Here is a 22,850-nt window from a genome sequence, read left to right on the forward strand (position 1 = left end):
AGAGGTGTGCATTGGTTCTCTGTCCCATCCTAGGGGCTGGCTGGTGTGTAAACACTTAGGCTGGCACTGGATCCTCATCCTTTGGGTGAGTGTCAAACATTTTGTTTTGTTTTGATTTAGCTATTCCTCCCAGAAGTTAAAACAGAAAATTTCCAAACTCAAAATCACACTATTCGCATCCGAACAGCTCTGCATGCCCAATGTCTGGTCTTGTTCTGTTCCAGAAAAGCTCATTCGCTGACACATTCCCGGTAACAATCAAGCAGCTTGCAAGGGCATGCTGCTGGCTCTCAGGTCCGGAGGAGCTGGGTTCAGTGGCAGAGGGGACGAGTTGTCCTCCAATACCCATTCTCTTTGTCTTTCGTTAGTATCAGCGCTCTCACATGTTAGCTGAGCACATATAGTGTATCTGCCCAGCTAGAGACGTTTTCACAGCCTCCCTTGCAGCTGGGAATGACCACCGGACAAAGATCTAGACATGGGAATATGCGCACAAGTGATTGTGTCCCTTCTAGTCATGTCATTGAAAGAAATAAGCCTGTGTTTACTCACCTTTTCTCCTTTCTAATGGCTGGAATGTACATGTGATGACAAGGGCAGGAGCAGCCACTTTGGACCCTAGAGCCGCACACCCAGTACTACTCACCTCTGGGCTGTTAGTGAGGAAAAAAGAAAAATCTTCCATGTTGTTCAAGACACTCTATTTTGGGTTCTCTGATTCACAAACTTAAACTGACCCTAAGTACTTATGCACTGATGTGAATGAATCTCTAAGTGGGGTACATACCATGCAGCACTTTTCAAGTATATATGACCTTAATACCTATTTCTCAAAAACAGTTTAGGAATGTGCTACTTGAAATACATCTTGTAAAAACATTTAAAACACTTTTTTCAACATTCTCAGAACCCAAGCTGTAACTCAGCCCACAAGTTGTACTTGTCCCCAATTATTCATCCAAGAGAAGTTTATAGTACATAAACTACCCTCCCCCCAACACTTCTCTAAAAGAACCCATTTCTTTTCCTCAAACCACTGGCCTTATCCCCGCAATAGTCCACATACCCTGCACTTCTAACTATGGGAGTCCATGCTCCAGGATACCATAAAGAAAGAGCTGCCAAATGCAGAGAGAGCCTCAATCCCAGAAGAGGCTAGTTATAAAAATTATACTGCCAGTTATTCTGACACCAGCCACTGGTGTTCTGATTTTTAAAAAAAAAGGAAAAAAGATTTATCCAAAGAAGATAAAGGCTCCCAAGCATGAGCAAGAAACAGTTCCAGGTCATGGAAAAGTTGTGTTTAGAAAACAAGTCAAGAGCTCATGTGATTGAAAAAGAAAATATGCCCACAGCGAACATCATACTTAAAGCTAAAAGATAAAAGCTTCCCTCTAAGATCAGGAACAAGATGAGGGTATGCCCTCTCACCACTTGTTCTCAACATTGTACTGGAAGTTCTAGCTAGGGCAATGAGGCAACAGAAAGAATTAAAAAGGCATTCAGATTGGAAAGAAGTAAAACTATTTCTACTTGTAAATAGTATTTTTATGTAAACCCATAACATAACTAATAGAACTAAAAACAAGTATACCAGGATTGATTTCAGAGATTTTGATTACTGATTTCAGAGAGGACGGGAGAGAGAGAGAGAGAGAGAGAGAGAGAGAGAGAGAGAGAGAGAGATCTGCTGCCTCCTGCACGCTCCCCACCAGGGATCAAGCCTGCAACCCGGGCATGTGCCCTTGACCGGAATCAAACCCGGGACCCTTTAGTCCACAGGCCAATGCTCTATCCACTGAGCCAAACCAGCAGGGCCATTTTAGAGGTTTTTAAATAGAAAATCATAAATAAGAAAATTATGAACTTTCCTGTTTTTACACCTCTCCCAGCCTCCAAAAAGGGCAGGTGGGAGGGGAGGGGAGCATTGGCTTCTACATGCAAAGCCCACCCAATGGAAGACCTTGCATCTGGACCCTCCGGCTCCACCAAAGCCAGCTGAACATGGGCACCGAGATCAGTCCATCTAATCTTCCTTAGCACAGAGATTTGTAAGAGCACCATCAAGCCTTCTGGCTGCCCCGGCTTTCCCTTATATTTAAGACCTGGATTGTGAGTGAAACTGATATTTCCCTTAAACTGAAGGAGAGAGCACATGACACCTAAAAAAAGATGCTAAGATATAAAGATAGGAGAACAGAGATAGAAGAGAAACACAACTTCCATCAAAGCCATAATCCTCAAATTAAAATTTCCCATTAATCATACAACATTTCCCTCTAGAATTCAGAAATGAGTTTCAAAGTAACATTTTAAGCCCTAGCTGATTTGGCTCAGTGGATAGAGACTTGGACTGCAGACTGAAGGGTCCTGGGTTCGATTCCAGTCAAGGGCATGTACCTTGGCTGCAGGCTCCTCCCTGGCCCAACAGGAGGCCACCAATCGATGTGTTGCTCTCACATTGATATTTCTCTCAGTCTTTCCCTCTCTCTTCCACTCTATCTAAAAATCAATGGAAAAATATCCTCGGGTGAGGATTAAAAAACAAACAAACAAAGTAACATTTTAAGTTTACCATCCTATTGTCTAGTACAATTGGCAGCATCCAAGGTCCTTGTTAGAAGTCAAGAAGCATGTCATTCCCACTAGAATATTATTTGAATGATAATATATTGAAAGAAATAAAGGGAGGGAAAGAAAGCTTGCAAAATACAGACTCCAGTTCAAATTTTATTTGCATACAAAAATATATTATAATGAGGAAAGCATATCACTGTTTCCAACTATATATAATTAATTACAAATATTTTCATAAAAGCACTTTAAATTACATGAAAGCTATCTTTTAAGAGAAATACGATATTAGCGTGGGTGGTCTGCTCTAATATGCTGCAAGCAGGTAAACAAAGTCAGTTTCACTGTTGAAATTGCTCAAGGATGAGCCCAAAGGCTAGCTTTAGGACCAGCTGGGAATGGCCTGGTGGTGGGCGTGTGCTCATCTCTATTCCTTCTGGCAGCAAATTCTGCAGCTGATTTTACCAGGTCCTCGGAGCTTTCTGAAGCTTTTCCCTTATGGTGAAAGAACCCAGAACTTCTCCTTTTCTCACATACCTGTAAATAGGATAGATAAGATTATCCATTCACAAAAGTGTACAATTCCTATGTTTAAACACCGTCTCAGACATGCATCAAAGCAACAAACTTAATGTCAGGTTTCCCACATAATGTATGTCTGATTAACTGGTATGACTGGTCAGCCCGCTGCAATTTCCATGAAGGAGACAGGCTTGTTACATGGGTCTAATGCAACTGAGCTGTAATTACAAAAAATCTCTGTCAAAACAGGCTTTGGTCTTCTGATGTAGGAAGGTACAGTGTGTAAGAAAATGGGCAATAGCTCTGCAGGTAGAGAACACACAGGACTTTCCACCTACTATGTAAGCCTGTCTGAAACAGTGTGAAGAACAGGGTTATTTTTAAATAACCAGCTTTGGATCCAATTTTTCAGATTTTGCCCAGCTATTTAGCAGAGCACAGCATAAAATATTTTTTATGGAAAATCAACTCTTTCATTGAAAAAGTAAGGGGCTAGGACAAAATTCTCCAAGCTTGTTCTGTGACTGAACAAGAAGAGAGCTACTGAAACATTGATCTCAGAAGCTCTAGCTGTCCTCTGGCTCCTGAAATCCTGTCCTTTTGAAACAGTTGTGCAGTTATGATCAGATATCTCCAGGTTTCAACATTTTTGGTTACACAAAATGGGGTATAATTATGTAATGGCCAATGGGAAATAAGGTATCGCATTCTTAATGTAGGTCTTTTCGTAACTAGCGTGGATCTTTGGTTACAGGGTCTCCCTAGCTAACTCTCTCTCAGGACCCAACCCTCTGGAAGTCAGACCTCACCAAGCCCCTGGATCAAACCTGGGAATGTCCCTGGCTATGGGATGGAACCCTCTGGCTTGTCAGCAGAATGCCTGCATGGCCCATCAGCTCATTTCTCCTCTGAAAAGCCCGGCAGACCATCACGATGGTAAAGCTCTAGTCTTGCTCTAATGACTATACTACTTGTACTCTCCATTTCTCACACAAAATGCCATTGTTTGCTGGTGGCCTATTCTCGCAGTTTGAAAAGTTCCACTTTAAGGCAAGCTGATCCTCCCAATTTCTTTCTGAGCCACTAGAGTCCTGTATTGGAACCTAAAGAAGCCTTATGGTGTAACTTCCTGCCCCAGGCAAGTTGGTAAACATTACAGCACTTTATCAGAGGTGTCGGTTAGTTTTCCGTTTGATTTTTTAATACCAGGCATGTACTCACTTGCTAATGTTCTGTCAAGATCAGCAATAAAGTCTTCTAGCTCTTTCGTGTCTCCTAGTTTGGCTGAAAAACAATAGTTGGAGTTCAGTTTCCCCGTATCAGAGACAGCTGATGACTCCCACCTTTTCTACTATTATTTGACCCTGTTTTGCATCTCTCTATCTTCAGAGATGTTACTGAAGAGTGTCCTGTACCAACCCCAGTGACTGCTCCAGGGTTTACTTACAGTCAACTCCGAACCGCATTCTGAAGAATAAATTAAATGATTCTTTTATTCCCCTACCCTACCCGCCCCCCAACAATCTGGAAGAAACCTCCCTTTGAGGCCTTAAAAGTTTGGGGGGTGATAGGGAAGGGGGGGTGTAAGGAGCAAGGAAGAAAGATAAAATGTTTTGCTTTTTTTTTGATTGCGTAGGATTTGTGTTATTTTTAAATATAAATCTTTTTATCTATAAATACATCCTTTTATCTATAAATCTCTGTGCTAATTTTTTTTGATTGCGTAGGATTTGAGTTATCAGTCAAAAATATTCAGTAAGCATGGCCCTGTGCGAATGGACACCCAGATCCCCTAATTCTCTCTGACACTTTCTTGCTTGTCCTGTCACCTTAGGCCCTCAGAGTCCCTCCAGTATGAAATGAATGAAGAGCCACTGGTCCTCGTCGAAGTGGTACAGGGAAGGGGACATGAGGCTTCCCTTATCCCATCCAGGTGCCAGCAGGAGGGAACGAGTCCTCCTCCTGATCTCGTTTCCTCTGCATCCTGATACAGACTTTTTCTGTGTATCTTACTTTTTTTCTGTAGAATTCACCATTCATGCCTTCTCTGAAATGCATTACTGGGTATACGTATTAATTAACCCCTGCTGGCTACAAATGGCTCTTTGTTTTTAGTTAATATAGTCAATTTGCCAGTAGGGCTCTGTTCCCCTCTTTAATTCCTACCTCTTGAGGATCAGGTAGCAGATCTGGACATGTTTTAAGCCACTTTCTAGACTGCTCTGTCTGTCTGAATTCAACAGACCTGTTACAGACGGAGGGCAGGACAATGGCGGAGTCCCTGGAGGCTGCTAATATTGCTATCCTGAGAGAGTTTTAAAACGGCTCCTTTGAAAGAGAGAATTCCACCTTAATGCCAGAGTGAGAAAAGTGATGGGATCTTCATATTTCTCTTCAACCATGTTCTATTTTTATTGCATTCTGCAACTATTTTCAGCAAGTATACTGTTTCTTAAGGAAAAAAAAAACCAAACTCCTTTTGTTTTCAAAAGGGCCTTTGTTCACTGTAACAGAACATTCAGCTCTCTAGCTGGAGACGCTTACTAGTTCCAAAAAATAAGAAGCCGCTCATGCATCTTTAAAGCTTCCAGGGCTACTCATTCCACAGCAGAGACGGGCTGGAGCTGCTATTTAGAATCATGTTAGATCATCTCTTGTCTCATAATGATGACCCCATTTAACTGCTAAATTGGCCATCTGAAATCACTGGTTAGATAGTTAATGCAATAAAAAGACTCCTACTTTCTGCTAAGCCTAACCGCTGAGTTCGAAACTCTGGAGCCCACCAGTCAGGGAGTGCACTGTCCTCGGCACAGGCTCGAGGACGCCGCCTGAGAGAAAGCAGAGCACTGCGTAGCGTCTACCAGCTTTCTTCTCCCTGTGAACTTGGGTTTTTTTGGTGACCCCATGCCATCCCCACCGTGTTATCTGATTTCACTTCCACACTGATTAAAATCCTGAAAAATAATTCCACTTTATGTAGTAATTTTAGTGTAAATTCCACTTTACACTATACTATGCTAAGATATTAGTCATCTATTTGTTTTGCTTTGGGGAAAGATTGGCTAAGGATCAGGGGGAAGAGAGAAGAGACTGAGAAGAGGAAGGGAATAAGGAAGCAAAAAAAAAACAAAAAAACGAGCTCCAACTAATGAACTCACCTTTCCGAGGAGTGATGGCGGGAGAGAGCAGAGCCGGGGTGGAGTCTGTTGGAGAATTCAGTTTTTCGTCACTGAAGCTGAAGCTGTTCCTATAAAATGAATCTGCACCTTTCAGGAAAGAAAACATAACTCATTAGGAATGGTCTTCAGTCTATGATCAACAGCTTATCACCAAAAGGAGCAAAAGATATAAACTTCTAGTAAACAAAATGGGTTATTTCCAGATTTTATGTGTCTGCCCCCAAAAATGATTTGAAGCAGGAGAGCAAGCTTGTGTGTGTGTGTGTGTGTGTGTAATCACACGCACCAAAGGCCCTTGCTGCCCTGAAGAAGGTCAGGTGTGATGGAGTCACCACAACCACACGGGAGCCCACTGCCCAGGTGCCTGACCAACACCAGGTTGATTTGGGATCTTAGACATAAGGAATCATCTTTTCTAAAAAATGTAGTTTCTGCCCTCTGAACCCCCTAAAATATAAACACAAGGTTGGATCCCATGACTGACTAATTTTCCCTGCCTGTTCAAGAGAGAATCTTTGTCATGATTTTCCTGAGAGCTTACCCTCTGGAGTTAAGCTAGAGGGTCAAAGATAAAGATTTCTCCTCCGGTAGCTTGTCTGTTACAGACACTTTGAGTGATTTCATGGTTCCCTCTATTGTCAGACCCCCAAAGACCAGAGCGACAGCAAGACAAAGTCACAGAAGCAGAGCTGCACTGGGCGTCAAGGAAACTGCTCAGCTACTTGGGTGCCCTTGAGCAAGACAGTATCTCTGGGCCTCAGCTTACCCATCAATAAAATGGGAAAATGGACTAAATAATCCTTAAAGTCCTTTCCTGCTGTGAAGTTCTGAGATTCTATTTCTCTAAATCCTGCCAAGGGAGAGGAACCCAACCCACAGCCAGCCCAGCCATGCAGCTGTGACAGAGAGGAGCTGCCGGCTGAGCTGCACCAACTCGAAGGGCTCAAAGGCAGAGCAGACAGAGGAAGCAGGATGTGGCCAATGAGGTCACAAAGGAACAGTCTTCCTGGTTAAAACAAAACACAAAGCCGGCCACGGCTGTAGCGGAGATGATCTCTGGAAATACTCTTCAGGTGAGAGAGAGGAGCTGAATCATGAGGGCCTGGCCAGCCCCCATTCCTCCATAAGAATTATCCAATTACCTCCAGGTCAGGAGGAGGCAAACTCATCCTTCTTTGGTCCTTTGCCTCCCCTGCTCGTCTGCGAGGGTGGAGAGGGGAGACAGCACCATCTTGTCTTCCGGGCCCACACACCCATCTTGTCCACTTTTTCAAACATGCCCAACCCTCAAAGTTCTCGCCCTTTAAAGGTCCAGCTCACATCACCTGAAAGGACCACATCATTTTTCAGGGCTTTGATGATGGACACCTACTGAGATCCAAATGGTGAACCTCGCCGAGACCAGGTTTGGCTCAGTGGATAGAGCGCTGGCCTGCGGACTCAAGGGTCCCAGGTTCGATTCCAGTCAAGGGCATGTACCTTGGTTGCAGGCACATCCCCAGTAGGGGGTGTGCAAGAGGCAGCTGATCAATGTTGCTCTCTCATCAATGTTTCTAACTCTCTATCCCTCTCTCTTCCTCTCTGTAAAAAATCAATAAAATATATATTTTTTAAAAATGGTGAACCTCTCACATTTCCCTAAACACATATTCCTCAGAATACTGGTCCCTTTAAAAAAAAGAGAGAACTGTGTAATCAACTAGGTTTGGGGAGCACTGAGCACCCTTGGAGATTCCCATTGTGTATTTCCGCTTTAACATCCCTGAGAAGTCTTATGATAAAGGAAGCCCTATTTCCCAAGTTTACTTGATCACGAGACACTTTTCTGTGGCACCCCTGTTGATATTTCTTAGGACTCTTGTACTCAGTGGAATGCAACTTGGCAAGTGCCTTCTGTTTGCCTTGTCAGCTAAGCCCACCAGAGCAGTCTGGGTTTCCTCAAGGGAAAGCCTTTTCCCAACATACAGCAAAGCGGTTGTGTCCACTGCAGACCTACAGCCGAGTGTTACTATTTGTCACCAGGCAAAAGTCAGGAGAATCCCACAAGTGTGTGGGAGGAAGATGAGGCAAGTCATAGAGGCAGGAAAACCACAGAGGGCCCTGGGGAGGCAGGCCTCGTGCCCAGACTCCTGAGCCAGAAGGAGGGAACGCTAGGCCTTTGGCCCATTATCTCACCCCCATCCCTGGCCCAGAGTGCCAAACCCAGAGACTCGCTGGCCCAGATCTCAGTGGCCACGCCTCTGTTCTCTATCTCCCAGAGACAGTCGGCCGTGGAGAGCCAGTTTCTCCACCACACCTTATTCCACCCCACCCTGTACCACAGGCCCTTGCCGGGACTTTGGACTTCATCTCTATTCTGCTCCAACTCTCCAGCTATTTTACATCACCATATACTCATCCTTTGGGAGGAGAAAACACATGTGCACACGCACACACACACACACACACAATCACATTAGCTCGTATTCTGGCTCATTGATACACCTTGATGCTTCTCTCTTTCTATAAGTCCTATGCACAATCTGGGCCAAACTTGACTCCAGACTCCAAAATGTTCAACCATCAAAAGGAAATGAAACCCAGTATCCTTTAGCCAAAACTGCCCACAGTTTAGTCCCACCCTGTGGTAATATTCTGCAAATGTCATTCACGAAAAAAGATGCAAAGGACAACCTCAAGAGCCCCAGAGATACGGTGGGCCCGGCAGAAGCTGCCGCCATGGAGGTGTGGGAGAGAGGCCGTGAAAGCTGTGTGGCCCTGTGCAAGTCACTTCACCTCTGAGCCTTACTTTCTTTTGCAAAAGGGGAATAACTGAGGTGCTCCGTGTATGATACCTACGGTTTTCATGATTTATTCTCAAGTTCCTGGCAAAATGGAGGGTGGAATACCCAGGACAGGAAAGGTCACCACAGAGAATAGTAAGAATCAAGATTCAGGCCCAGGCTTCCTCCTCTTCTTCAGACAGTAGCGAAGTCCTTAAGAGACGCTTATCTTTAGAGGTGCCCTGGAACAAACCTCCCAAGAGCAAACCACCGACACAAAAGTACCTCAAACTCTTGACCTCTCTTTACCCTCTGCCCAATAAAATTTCATATTATAGACTTTTATTAAGCACCTGCAATGAGCAACATCTCACGCTAAGCGCTGCGGTAAATTAAAAGGTAAGCAAAGCCTGGCTTCCTGTCATTCCCTGGAACTCTACTCCTTGCAAAATAATGGCCAGTTAGTCCAATGAAATGACAGCAGTGTGTATTATTAATACACATTATTAATGTATTATTGCCCCACCCGGGTATCAGGTGCTATCAATAGGGGCTTGAGGGACACAAACAGTGACGATTTGAGGAACCTTGGCAGGTGGCAAGAACAGATATTTTAAAGCCTTACGTCTACTTCAATCAGCCCATCTCACAAGCAACCCAAAGCCCCATAACGCATCCTTGTCAAGTCAACTTCGTGTGCTGAAGCCAGGAACCTCAAATTCAGGGACCAAGTTTTGTAAGACACCGTTAGAAGAAACGTAAGCATATTAAATATACAAACATCTAACTTTAGAACCACTAACAGAGCTTGGGAAACTCGGCTGCAAAAACAGAGGCTTGTTTAAAAGGTAGATGTGTGTTTTTAGTTTAGGGGTGGGGAGAAAGGTAATTTAGGGTTAGCGCCAACATGTGCTAGTCCAGCGGGGAGTAAAACCACAGACAGGGAACGTTGGCCAGAGCTCCTGTAAATATAGAACAATCCCACACGTTTAAGGCAAGCAAACTATAGTAATCAACTGAGAAAAAGAAAGCCTTGGGCCTGTTTCCCTTTTGCCACAGGGGATGGGGGGCGGTGAATCTCCTCCTCAAAAACCTAAGTTCTGTCAGCCTCACTGAAAGTGGGACAGAATAAGAAAGAGCCCCTTCCTCAGTTTCACCGCTGCTGTCTCAGCTTTCCTTCTGGGGCTGCTCGTGCCTCTAGACAGCTCTCCAGGTGGCCCTCAGAGTGAGACCTGTCACCCACCCAGAATTCCTAACGCAGTACGAGGGCAACCAGAGGGCTCTTCACTCCCCATTCTCCCACGGTTTGAACAAGTTCAGGTTCTAGTCTCAGGGGCTCCTATGTCTGATCAGCCGCTATGCTTCCCATCATGCTGGCACCCAGGGTCCATAAGGTCCCCTCTCCCAGGGCCAAGCTGGAATAGTCTAGGCAAAGACATTCAAACCTTCTAGGTCTTACACGTGCTAAGGAAGCCAGTCGCTTGTCCCCTAAAATGGCCCTACAATATCATAATAGCCCTAGCATACACAGTAAACTTCAGACCTTAAACATATTTGGCTTAAAGTCATTTTTAAAACTATGTTGTTTTCTCACTATTTTTGGAAATCGTTTTAGAAATATTGAGAAAACAATATCGTTTGAAAAAGAAGTTTAAACCAAAGATGTGTGCAACTCCTGCAGCACGTCTGGTGATCAAGTTTGGACCACACTGCCCTAGCTCCTAACTACACTGCCCGTTTACTGCTGAAGTTCAACTACTCCCACGAAGGTGCCTGAGATTACCTGTCAGAACCCAAGTAGGGGAAAGGAACAAGCCTATTTTGATCACCCCCATTTGAATGCCACCCCTAAGGTGAAGTTATCTTGCAATTGTTATTTTGGTCCTCTCCATGTCTTCGGACTCCCTAAGTGGGAACAGGAAGGAGTATTTCCTTATTAAATGTCCATTCTTCTTTCCCATCTAAGTAACTTGCTTCTTTGGGTGGAAGAAGAAATGTCTATCTTTCTCCTTTGGATGCAAGTAACCTAGTGAGAAAAGGAAGGATTATTTAAAAAAACAACAACACAGAAATGTACCTGGAATAGGTTGAGCATCAACCTATGAACCAGGAGGTCACGGTTCAATTCCTGGTCAGGGCACATGCCCACAATGCAGGCTCTGCCCCAGTGGGGGGTGTACAGGAGGCAGCCGATCAATGATTCTCATCATTGATGTTTCCAAATCTCTCTCCCTCTCCCTTCCTCACTGAAAGCAATAAATATATATATATATATTAAAAGAAATGCAGTGGGAACATCTTCAGAGCAATACAACTATAAGGGTAAAGTGAAAACTAAGGCAACCTTGATTTAGAGTTTCATACATTAACATTTTCATGGAAGATACTGACTTAAATGTATATGTGATCTACATAGCATAGCCTGATATATGCATTTTAGTGTTTCCTTGAAAGCATTAAAAAGAGCAAAAAGCCCTGGCTGGTTTGGCTCAGTGGGTACAGCATCGGCCTGCGGACTAAAGGGTCCCGGGTTTGATTCCTGCCAAGGGCACATGCCCGGGTTGCAGGCTCAATCCCTAGTGGAGGGCATGCAGGCGGCAGCCAATGATTCTCTCTCATCATTGATGTTTCTATCTCTCTCTCCCTCTCCCTTCCCCTCTGAAATCAATAAAAAATATTTTTTTTAAAAAAGAGCAAATATTTCTTCCTAATTATGAGCTATGGATATTTCTAATTACACTATTAAACAGCATCAGTTCAACCTCACAGCTAGAGAAACCGAAGCCCACTCTTCGCCCAGGGCTGACGGCGCTCAGCTGGGCTCCACTGCCCCAGCAGATGACCACTTGAAAGACACACCTTCACACACAACCACCACTGCTAAACAGGCGCCTGATCTGGGTCCAAGGGGACTGCATGTCTATTCCTGAGGACTTGGCTCCCATTCCAGCCAACAACCCACCCTGAAGAGCAAGGCCTTAGAGAGAGAGCGCCCATGTGGTTCTGACGTCTTATCAGAAAAACACAAATAACAGTGTCTACCTTGTAGAACTGTGGTAGGGATCATAGGAGATAACACACTGAAAGCCCAGCAAAGAGACCACTAATAGGAAGAGCTAATAAATACTAATAGGAATCATAGTCAGGGCTTGGCAAAAGTGGCCTTCTCTTATTGTCTTATCTTGGTGTGCCTCCCTTTTGGTGGACTGAATTCCGCAGCATCTACCCCTCTCAAACATTCGCTTCCACAGGAAAGCATTAAACAGACAAACGATTAAAACGAATGCCTGTACTCAATTCTTGGTGGCAATTAAGATATACAAATTACGCTTCCTTAAGAAATTACTATTTAGAGACACACCGCTTCTGTCAGGACTAGTTCTAAGCAGTCATATGGGGCACAAACTACACATTTGATGAAAAGACTGATGTCACCGGAGCCTTCTTTATACCCTCCCTATTACTTCTCTCAACACCCAGCTAAGGTTTAGTTCAACAGTTAACAACAAAAGCAGAAAACAAAATATACACACATACCCTAAAGAACAATACAGATTATTTCAAACATCCCCCCCCCCCAAAAAAAAAAACGTTCAGAATGTGTTTCAAGTACCTTCTCTTTGAGGCCCCTGAAAACAGATCCCAGCTCTGAAACCCTACCCAGAGGGAGCTGCAATCACCCATGAATGGGCGAGCTCAGACCAGACTCCAGCCAAGTGCGGCTGTGGTTTAGAAAGGAGCTGTTCTTTGCAATAGACCAGCACTGGACAGGCTGCCCCAGCTTCCTTTCCTGTGGGGGAGAGAATTTGTTCTCCGTGAATAACTTGCTCCATGCCCCAGTAGAAGGAGACGTATTTCAGTTTGGCCACAGATAGTGAGACACATTTCAAAAGTTTTTAGACTTCCCTTTGAAATTAAATATAAGCAGTCTGGTCATTAGCCACAAAGTCCAAAAATACAAAATGGAAAATTAACAGCACACTATTCCCTTCCCTTTCACCTCAAAGCTGCAATTAGATCTAAGCCTTGGGCAAGGCAGCCAAAAGAAAGTCAGCTGGAACTCGGGTTTCTGACTCCAACTCTGAAGGGTGGTGCGGGCCCTTTATCCCTTCTCAGGAGACAGCTCACGTTTAAGTCTAGGACTGAACCTTTGCCCTCTAACAAGGAAGAACTTCAGATTTCAAAAGAGGAGAATTACAAGGAAAGGTCATTGCTTTCACTTCCAGAGTCCAGGGCAGCAAAGAGAGGGCCATTCATGCTTGTAGCCATCTAGGGAGTGAAGTCTCGAGAATAACCCAGAATTGCTTCAAATTCACTTTGAAAAAATAAGTCATTTGAAACCGGCAAGCATGTAATACTGAAAAGTCACCAAATGTGCTGTTTGACACCTAGACAGACATCCATAATCCTTAGAGGACATTGGGGTTCCTGGAGAAAGCTCTCTCCCTTGAGGCTGTTTAGGACAGAGACCCTGGCAGTCACCAGGAAGCCTCTCCCCGCTGTCTGCTCTCTGGCTCCCTGTCCAGTCTGAGTGTCCCCAACGCCAGCACTCCCCCAGGGGCCTGCCTGAAGGAAGGGCCACTTCCTAAAATACTTGAACCCAGCAGTGCCAGGGAGTCTTTCAAAACTCCCTGTCATGGAGCAGCGCGTCTGGGAGCTCGGGGCCAAAAGAAAGTGCAAGGAGTTATTTCAAAAATCCCAAGAGCAGCCGTTTATGAAACTTCTCCTGGTTTCACAAATGTTTCAGTGTTGTGCCCTCCCACGTGCCCTCCCACCCCCATTCCTGTGCCACTTGCTCCACATCCTCTGAAAAGTTATTGCTGGGAGGGGAGGGAGCTGTGGAAAGGCTTGAGTCCCAGGAGTCCCGTCTGGCTGAGGCCGGACAAGCTGCTGCAGTAAACCCTCCCGCCTGTGACACCTGCGGGCGGCAGGGCGACCCACTGGCCCTCAAGAGCCTTCCCCCCCGGGTTCTCGCCCCCGCTGGGCGACCGCCCCGCGACTCCAGTCTCCCGGGGCCCTGGAGACTGCCCTGAGCTTCAGGGCCCCACCCCTCAGGCTACAGATGGGCAAACTGAGGCCGCGCCCAGCGCTCCTTCGTGGACGTGGACGGTGCGGGAGCCGCGGGGCGCGGGGCGCACTTACTCTCGGAGTCGCTGAAGCCGCTGCTGTCGCTGACGCTGGCGCTGCTCCGCCGCTTCATGCGCTCCAGATGCTCCTCGTAGTGGAAGTGGCGCTCGTGGAAGGGCGACGCGAAGTCAGCCAGCACCGCGTCAAACTCGCACAGCGCGTCCGTCAGGTCGCCGGCGGCCGCGGAGTCCAGCGCCGGCGCTGCGGGCGGGGACGGGGGCTCAGGCGCCGGGCCCCGCGGGCACCGCGTCCCGCGCGGAGGGGCCGCCCACTCCCGGGGGTAACGAACATCGCTGCGCCCGCCCGGCCACAGCACGGGGTCTCCGGCGACTCCCTGATACTCTCCCCCCACCGCCCCTGGAGGCCCGGTCTGCAGCCCGCCACCTCGGAGAGAGGAAACCGCCTCCAGCGGGTGAAACTGCAGGCGGAGGCCGAGGCCGCCCGCCGGTGACACGGGGGGACGCTCTCCCACGCGCCGCCGGCCCCGCGTCCCCACGCTCGCTCCCCCGGGGGCGCGTGCGAAGCCGCAGGCGGAGGGAAAACTGAGTCAGGCTGCGCGCGCCGTGTCGGGCTCGGGTCCTCGGCCCCGCGTGGGTGGGGGGGAGCTGACCCGCCGCGGGCAGGCTCCGCTGGTGAGGATGGCGGGAGGTGAGGTGTAAGGGAGGACACGCATCTCTCTTCTTTCCCGCCTTCCCCCCACACCCCACCCCACTCCACCCCCCACCTGTAGGCCCAGGGCTGTACGGGGACCCCACTCACCTGCGGCTGCGGCGGCCGCGGGGCTGCCCTGCGCTGCGGGCGGCTTCATGGGCGGGCTCTGCCCGGCGCGGGGCGGAGGGTCTTGCGAGGTGCTGCCCGGGGCCCCGGACGCTCGCACTGAAGCGGGGCTCGGCGCTCGCTCTCCCGCTCTGCTCCCGCTCTGCTCCCGCTCTGCTCCCGCTCTGCTCCCGCTCTGCTCCCGCTCTGCCTGTCGCTCTGCCGGTCGCTCCTTGCGCTCCCAGGACGGTCCGCACGCGCCCTTTCCACAGCGCCGCCACCGCAGCCCGGGTGTCTTATAGCCGCCGGCGGGGCGGGGCGGGCGGGGGGGCGGGGCCAGCGAGTGGGCTCCGGCGCCCCCAGACACCGCCCTCGCCACGCGCCGCCCGGGAACCGCAGTGACTAGGACTGGCTGGAGCCCAGGTTACAGCCCCAAATATTTACCCGCCGTTTTCCCCGCGCACCCTGACAACCCGACCCACGCAGATGCCTTTTACGTCATCAGCACCCCCAAAAGTTCATCCTCCGGCTGGAGCTCCCGCGGCTGCCCGCCCTGTGCCCTGAACCTACTGGAGCCTCAGTTCCCTCGTCTGTGAAATGGAAATGCTGAGCCTCCTGGGTTTGCGGGGAAGAGTGAAGCAGCTGAAAGGCTCCAGAGGAGAGACCCAGGGGGTGTCTCCCACGCGTCCCCACCCGACTTCTCGGAGGGACCTAAGAGCTGTGGGCGGAGCCCTGGCGGGGGAGCGCGATTGGTTCAAGCAGTTCCATCCCTGTAGGGCACAAGAGGCAACCAAAGAATGCATGAATAGAGGGAACAACAGATAGATGTTTTTCTCTCTTTCTCTCAAATCAATAGATAAAAATTAAAATAAAAAGAGTTGTGGGCCCAGCCGGTGTGGCTCAGTGGTTGAGCCGGGACCTATGAACCAGGAGGTTGCGGTTAGATTCCTGGTCGGGACACATGCCCGGTTTCGGGCTTGATGACTGGGGCCTGCGGGAGGCAGCCAATCAATGATTCTCTCTCATCATGGATGTTTCTCTCTCTCTTCTCTCCCTTCCTCTCTGAATTCAATAGAAACATTTAAAATTTAAAAAGAGTTGTGGGTGCAAAGTGTGGGGGCAAGAGAGAGAGAAGTCAGTGGAGTCCACGGTTTACCGACCTTGACTGCTCCCAGCTGAGCCGGAGCCTGACGACAGTCCCCGACTTTATTCTGGAGGAGCTTGTTGGGCGGAAGAAATGACTTCATCGGTGCAAAGAGTACCTGGGCCTCTCTGAGCCCACACTGATGGGCCACCCTGCCCAGCTGCCTGGCAGGGCACCGGTGACTGTGAATGACTCCTCTTGTGCTGCCCAATGTAGTAGCCACTGACCACAGCTGGCTATTTAAATGTAAAGCAATTAAAATAGAGTAAAATGAAAAGATTGAGTCTCTCAGTCCAACTAGACACATGTCAAGTGCTCAACAGTCATCATTGCTAAAAATTCTACTGGGAGACCTTGCCAGGGTTTCGGACTCACAAAGCCAGCCTCAGGGAGAAACAAGTGGGCTTATCCTGGTTATCACGGGCCCCCAAGGTCAGGTCTGGCCTGCACCATTTTTAGCCCCAGAGCAACCCTGAGAGGCGGAATTACTGCTTCTGTTTTACAGGTGAGCAGAGAGGTTAAGTGGCCGGCTAGTCAGGTACCGATGGAAAGGCAGCCCTGTCTGGTTTCAGAGCCGCTTTGGGCTTCACCACACCCTCACTTCCTCCACAGGGTAAGGTGGAGGACTGAGCAGATGGGAGGAAGAGGCTCCAAATATTGAAGCAGATAATCCAGGTCCTTAAAGCAACAAGGCAAGGCTTTATTTTTTCCTTTTTCCCACCTCCCTTTTTAATTTTTTTTTTTTCTTTTTCCCCACTGGTGATGCCCTCGGCTTGCAGAGCAGCAACCAATTGGGCAGCTGAGACCAAGGAAATGCTTTTCAAATGCACCTCTCCCTCCTGGGCAGCGGCTGAGTACAGGGTGGTGGGCAACCCAGCCCAGCTCTTGCTTCCCTGTCAGTTGAAGAATCAGCCAAGCTGATCTTCAAAACAGCCTACGAAACAGCTCCAGTGTTTAGCGGCCATTCAGTTTACTGAGACAGTGACAATGAAGGGAACCTCTTCTCAGGTTGGCTGGCTGTTGTCATCTGCACCCCATTGTAAGGGAACCCACCCAAGCATTGAGGGACCCCAACTCAAAGTGTCACCTCTAGCATGGGTGCTACTTTGGTTATGGAAGACTACTGCTCTCGATCTCTTTCCTAATTATCATTTTAATATATAGGAAAATATAGAGAATCGGTTAATAGCACTCTGTGTAGCCACCATGGAGAATTAACACATGTTAACATTTTATTTTTGCTTCAGATATTTTTTGAGGTATAATTTATATACAACAAAGTATGCAAAATTTGAGTGTAAGTTCGATGAATGTTTACCTGTGTGATTACCATCCAGATGAAGATACAGTATATTATTCTCACCCGGGAAGAGTCCGTATGCCATTTTCCAGTCAGTGGGATCCCATAAGTAACCCCTATGATAGTTAACCCAAGGATTATTAGTTTGCCAATTCTAAAACTCCTTAAACAAAATCATAGTGTGTTCATTTTTCTTACACCTGGCTTCTTTTGCCTAACATAATGTCCGTGTGTGTGTGTTGTTGCAGTATTAATCCATCCTCCTGCTGGCGGACATTTAAGTTGTTGTTTTGTTGCTGCTGCTGATGGGGTGGTCTTACTGGAATAGTGCTGCAGTGAGTATTCTTGCACCTGTCTCCTTGTGTACATGATTAAGAGCCTTCAGGATATACGTCTAGAAGTGGAATAACCAAATTGCCTTAGTTATCTCTAGTCATTGACTAATATAAAGCTGCTGTGAACACCCTTGTACATTTCTTTTGGTGCACATAAATACTCACGTCTCTTGGGTTTATACCTAGGAGGGAAATTTCAGAATCACAGGGGAGGCATGTGCTTATCTTTCAAAGATACTATTTTCCAGAGTGTTGAATGAATCCACACTCCCAGCAATGTATAACAATTCCATTTGCTCCATATTTGTGTCAATATATGATATTGCTAGACATGTTAATTTTAGCCATTCTGGTGAGTGTATACTGGTATCTTACTGCAATTTTTTTCCTTTTATCAGTGGCTTTAATTTACATTTACCTAAAAAGTAGTTAAATTGGCCACCTCTTCATATGTTTCAAATATTTCTTAATAAGAGAAATTAGAATAATACAGAAAAAGTTGAAATCCTCTTATCTGTATTTCCCAGTCTTGCCTCCCTCCCTCCCTCCTCAGAGACAATCAGTACCCTATTAGTCCATGTTTTTATACCTAAACTATCTATACTAATAAAAGCCTAAGTGGCCCTTGCACATGACATTGCCACAAGATGGCTGCCACAAGATGGCCGCACACACAGCAGAGGTGGGCCCGGCTGCCGCTCTGCGTGGTGAGGCCTGGGGGTCCCGCGGCTCCACGCAGTGCGGAGGAGGCCAGTCCCAGCGTCTCTGCCACCTCGCATGGAGGAGGTAGGTTCCGGCAGAGGAGGTGGGTTGTAGCAGGGGAGCGCAGTTGTGGGCAATCAGGCTAGCAGGGGAGGAAAGTTGTGGGTGATTGGACTGGCATGGGAGGGCAGTTGGGGGCAATTGGGCCAGCAGGGGAGCAGTTAGGGGATAATCAGGCTGGCAGGCAGAAGCGGTTAGGGGCAATCAGGCAGACAGGCAGGCGAGTGGTTAGGAGCCAGCGGTCTTGGATTGTGAGAGGGATGTTCGACTGCCGGTTTAAACTGGAAGTTGGATATCCCCCAAGGGGTCCCAGACTGGAGAAGGTGCAGGCTGGGCTGAAGGACACCCCCCAACCCAGTGCACAAATTTCATGCACTGGGCCACTAGTATTTATCCTATATAATAAAAGAGTGATATGCAAATTGACCGTGCCTCTTCTTCACCCACAAGCCATGCCCACCAGCCAATCAGGAGTGAGTATGCAAATTAACCCAACCAAGATGGCTGCAGCCACAGAGCGAGCAGGAGGCTTGGGTTTCCCCGGCAATGGAGGAAGCCAAGCTTCCTGCACACCCTGGCAGGCTGTGGACTCCACTCAAGGCTACAAAGTTTCAATTATAGAAGATAAATAAATCCCAACAAAAATGGTGGCAGCCACAGAGCTGGAGAGAGCAGGAGGCTTGAGTTGCCCCCAGCGATGGAGGAAGCCAAGCTTCTGCAGCCCTGGCCTGCCTTGGCCTCCGCTCAAGGCTAAAAAGTTTCAATTATAGAAGATAAACAAATCCCAGATACCAGGGCCTCTGCTTCGGTCGCCAGGGGGTGTGGCCGGCCTGCAAAACACCACAGGCCCCTCGCCCAGGCTGCCCCATGCCCCAAGGGAACCCCCACCCTGATCCGGGACACCCTTCAGGGCAAACCAGCTGGCCCCCACCCATGCACCAGGCCTCTATCCTATCTAATAAAAGAGTAAGATGCAAATTGACCATCACTCCAACACACAAGATGGCTGCCCCCATGTGGTCAAAGATGGCCACCACAAGATGGCCAGCAGGGGAGGGCAGTTGGAAGGGACCAGGTCTTCAAGGGAGGGCAGTTGTGGGTGATCAGGCCAGCAGGGAGGGCAGTTGGGAGGGACCAGGCCTGCAAGGGAGGGCAGTGTGGGCAATCAGGCCAGCAGGGGAGGGCAGTTGGGAGGGACTAGGCCTGCAAGGGAGGGCAGTTGGGGGTGATCAAGCCTGCAGGGGAGAGCAGTTGGGGGTGACCAGGCCTGCATGGGAGGGCAGTTAGGGGCAAATAGGCTGGCAGGGGAGTGGTTAGTGGGTGATCAGGCTGGCAGGCAGAAGCAGTTAGGGGCAATAAGGAAGGCAGGCAGGTGAGCAGTTGGGAGCCAGCAGTCCTGGATTGTGAGAGGGATGTCTGACTGCCCCTTTAGGCCCGATCCTGCCACTAGGATCGGGCCTAAAGGGGCAGTCGGACATCCCTCAAGGGGTCCCAGATTGGAGAGGGTGCAGGCTGGGCTGAGGGACACCCCCCCGTGCACAAATTTTGTGCACCAGGCCTCTAGTATGTTTACATAAAATGTATACTATTTACATAACTACTTTCATTTTACAATATGCTTTGTTTTCAGTCAACATTGTTTTCACATATGTTTATACATACATATCTAGTTTATTCATTTCATCTGCCAAGTAGAATTCCACTGAATGACAATAGCACAGCTTAATTATCCATTTTTCAGTTGATGGACACTTAGGTTGTTTCCAATCTTTCTCTATCACAAACAATACTACAGCCATCCTGTTACCTACCTCTTAGTGCACACATGTGAGTCCACTTCTACGTTCATCTTGATTCCTTCCTTAGAACCAGACAAAAGGCAAGGTCAAACCCTTAGTCCTTTGAGTCTTCTGGCCGGGTTCCATTTTCTATTCCAGAGCCTCCTAACAGTCCACAGCCATATGAACATAGTGACAAAGATAACTGACCTCACTGTTCAGGTGTGAACTTGTCCCTCACTGAGGAGGGGTAGGAGCAGTGTCCTTCACCAGCCCAGAACCATAACATCCTTACACTGGGATTTATACACATTTCAAGTTCTAGAAGGTCATTTGGTTACACATGTCTCCTTCCAGAAAAAGACTTGAGGGAGCTTATGATTTTGAAACAGAACAATCACAACTTCTTACATTTTTAAAAACTAGTTCTTTTTTTAAGATTATTTATTTATTTATTTATTTAGAAGGGAAGGGAAAAGGAGAGAGAGGGAAACATCACTGTGAGAGTGAAACATCAATAGGCTGCCTCCTGCATGTTCACTACCAGGGATCAAGCCTGAAACTGGGGCATATGCCCCAACTGGGAATCAAACCAGCAACCCTTTGGGATGATGCCCAACCAACTGAGCCACACCATCCAGGGCAAAGACTAGTTCTTTATCTTAACTGGTATCTCTTCCTCCTTTGTACTGTTAACTCCTCTCTCCTTAACACTTGTCCTGATTCTCCATCTAACAGCCTCATCATTTCTTCTCAGGGCCCTGTTGAATCCCTCCTCTGTATAATTAAACTCTGAGGTTCCCTACAGGTCTCTCAACCTTTTCTTCTCTACACTCTTGCCAGACCATCTCATCCCCTCTCATGATTATAGCTAACGTTTATAAGTTTTCAAATATTTATTTCTAGACCGAATTTTTCCCCATCAAGTCACTTACAGCCAATCATCTATGACTTTTAGCCTTCCGCTACAGACAACCTGTAGAAGAAACTTCCAGTTGTTTCCTAATATCTGATCTCCCCTTCCTATTTAGTAATAAACTAGAGGCCCAGTGCACAAAATTTGTGTGTGGGTATGGTCCCTAGGCCTGGCTGTAATCAGGGCCATCTTCCCCAGTTGCCCACAGCTGGCCCCGCCCCCTGCCACCACCCACCCTCGGTTCCCAGTTCGCCATCGGGCAATCGGAGCCTGCCAGCCAGGGAAAGGAACCAAGAGGTGGTCAGTGCACCTCATAGTGATTGGTCAAGTGGTCGTTCTGTTTATTCTGCCATTAGGGTCAATTTGTATATTACTCTTTTATTATATAGAACTAGAGGCCCGGTGCACAAAATTCGTGCACTGGGGGGTGGGTCCCTCAGCCCGACCTACACCCTCTCCAATCCGGGATACCTCAGGGGATGTCCTACTGACGGCTTAGGCCCGCTCCCCATGGTTCTTTGCTCTCTGCGGGGCCTGCCTGCTCCACACCACAATGACAGCCAAGCAGGCCCTGCTGGGTGCTGCCTGCAGGCTGCACTTGCCTGCTCCCGGGTCGCCCTGGTGATGGCCAAGCAGGACCTGCTGTCTGCTGTCAAGCTGCTCAGCCGGACCCACCTGGGGGCAGGTCCAGCTGCGCTGCCCACTCTGGAGTCGCCGGTCCAGCCCTGCCTGGCTCCCCAGGCCCTGTAGCAGCTGCAGCCACTGCAGGTCCAGCCCTGCTTCCCTCTTCGGCCCTTGAAGCAGCTTCAGCGGCTGCTGACCAGGCCCTCCCCCAGCACAGGAGTGCGGAGACCCCTGCCGTCCCACCCCCGACGCTGTGTGCACAACCTCCTCCTGTTCGGTTGACCCATTACGGCATCCCGGTTAATTAGCATATTTCTCTATTATATATAGGTAGGTAGGCACATGGATTCCCAAAATACAGATTATATTTCCCAGCCTCCCTTGCAGTTAAGAGTGTTCGTGTGACTAAATTCTGGACAGCAGGCTTTGAGCAGATGTATCCTATACAAACCTCTGGAATGTGTCCTTAAGAGAAGGGGGACAGGCACCTTCACCCTTATTTCTCTCTGATGGATGGAAGGCAGACATGAAGCTAGATTCACACCATAAGGTGGCAGCCATGTACTGAGGATGGCCACACAAAGATAGAAGACTCCTGGATCCCTGATGCCATGGAGCCGTCACACCAGCAAATTCTGAATACCAACATATACATGAAAAATAAAATAAAATGCTGATTTTGTGTAAGCCACTATGGGGGGAGGGGGTGTTTCTAACCCTTATAATTGGGCCTAACCCAAATACCTAATACCTCACATAAATCTCATCAGGAACCCTTCAACTCTGAACTTGTAAGTTTAAAAGACAGTACTTCTTTATTGCTTAAGCAAGTTTGAGTTATATTTCAGTGACCATATTAGTTTTCTAGAGCTGCCATACAAGGTACCACAAACTGGGTAGTTAAAACAACAGTTCTGGAGGCTAGAAGTACAAAATCAAGATATGGGCAGGGTTGGTTCTTTCTGAAGGCTGTGAGGGAGAATCTGTTCCACATCTCTCTCCTAGCTTCTCATGGTCTAGTGACCAAATTTGGCATTATTTGGCTTGTAAATGCATCACTTTGTAGAT

General features: G+C 47.9%; 1 protein-coding gene across 1 annotated transcript; it reads right to left on the reverse strand.

Annotated features, from left to right (window-relative positions):
* Nucleotides 1-2,717: 2,717 nt before the first annotated feature.
* On the reverse strand, nucleotides 2,718-15,188 carry RGCC (regulator of cell cycle). Its single transcript, XM_008145543.3, has 5 exons — nucleotides 14,927-15,188; nucleotides 14,183-14,368; nucleotides 6,258-6,365; nucleotides 4,318-4,380; nucleotides 2,718-3,111 (listed from the first exon to the last, which is right to left on the reverse strand). Exons 1-5 carry the CDS (start codon nucleotides 14,973-14,975, stop codon nucleotides 3,104-3,106), a joined length of 414 nt encoding a protein of 137 aa, XP_008143765.1. The 5' UTR covers nucleotides 14,976-15,188; the 3' UTR covers nucleotides 2,718-3,103.
* Nucleotides 15,189-22,850: the final 7,662 nt, after the last annotated feature.

Source organism: Eptesicus fuscus, chromosome 8, assembly GCF_027574615.1.
Source record: "Eptesicus fuscus isolate TK198812 chromosome 8, DD_ASM_mEF_20220401, whole genome shotgun sequence".
Classification (NCBI taxonomy): domain Eukaryota; kingdom Metazoa; phylum Chordata; class Mammalia; order Chiroptera; family Vespertilionidae; genus Eptesicus; species Eptesicus fuscus.

Excerpts from the sequence above, each read along its gene's own strand:
- RGCC (XM_008145543.3), bottom strand. The coding sequence starts at position 14,975 with ATGAAGCCGCCCGCAGCGCAGGGCAGCCCCGCGGCCGCCGCAGCCGCA. Across the intron at positions 14,369-14,926 it reads CGCGGCCGCCGCAGCCGCAG|CGCCGGCGCTGGACTCCGCG; the intron begins GTGAGTGGGGTC and ends CCCCGCCCGCAG. Across the intron at positions 6,366-14,182 it reads CGGCTTCAGCGACTCCGAGA|GTGCAGATTCATTTTATAGG; the intron begins GTAAGTGCGCCC and ends CTTTCCTGAAAG.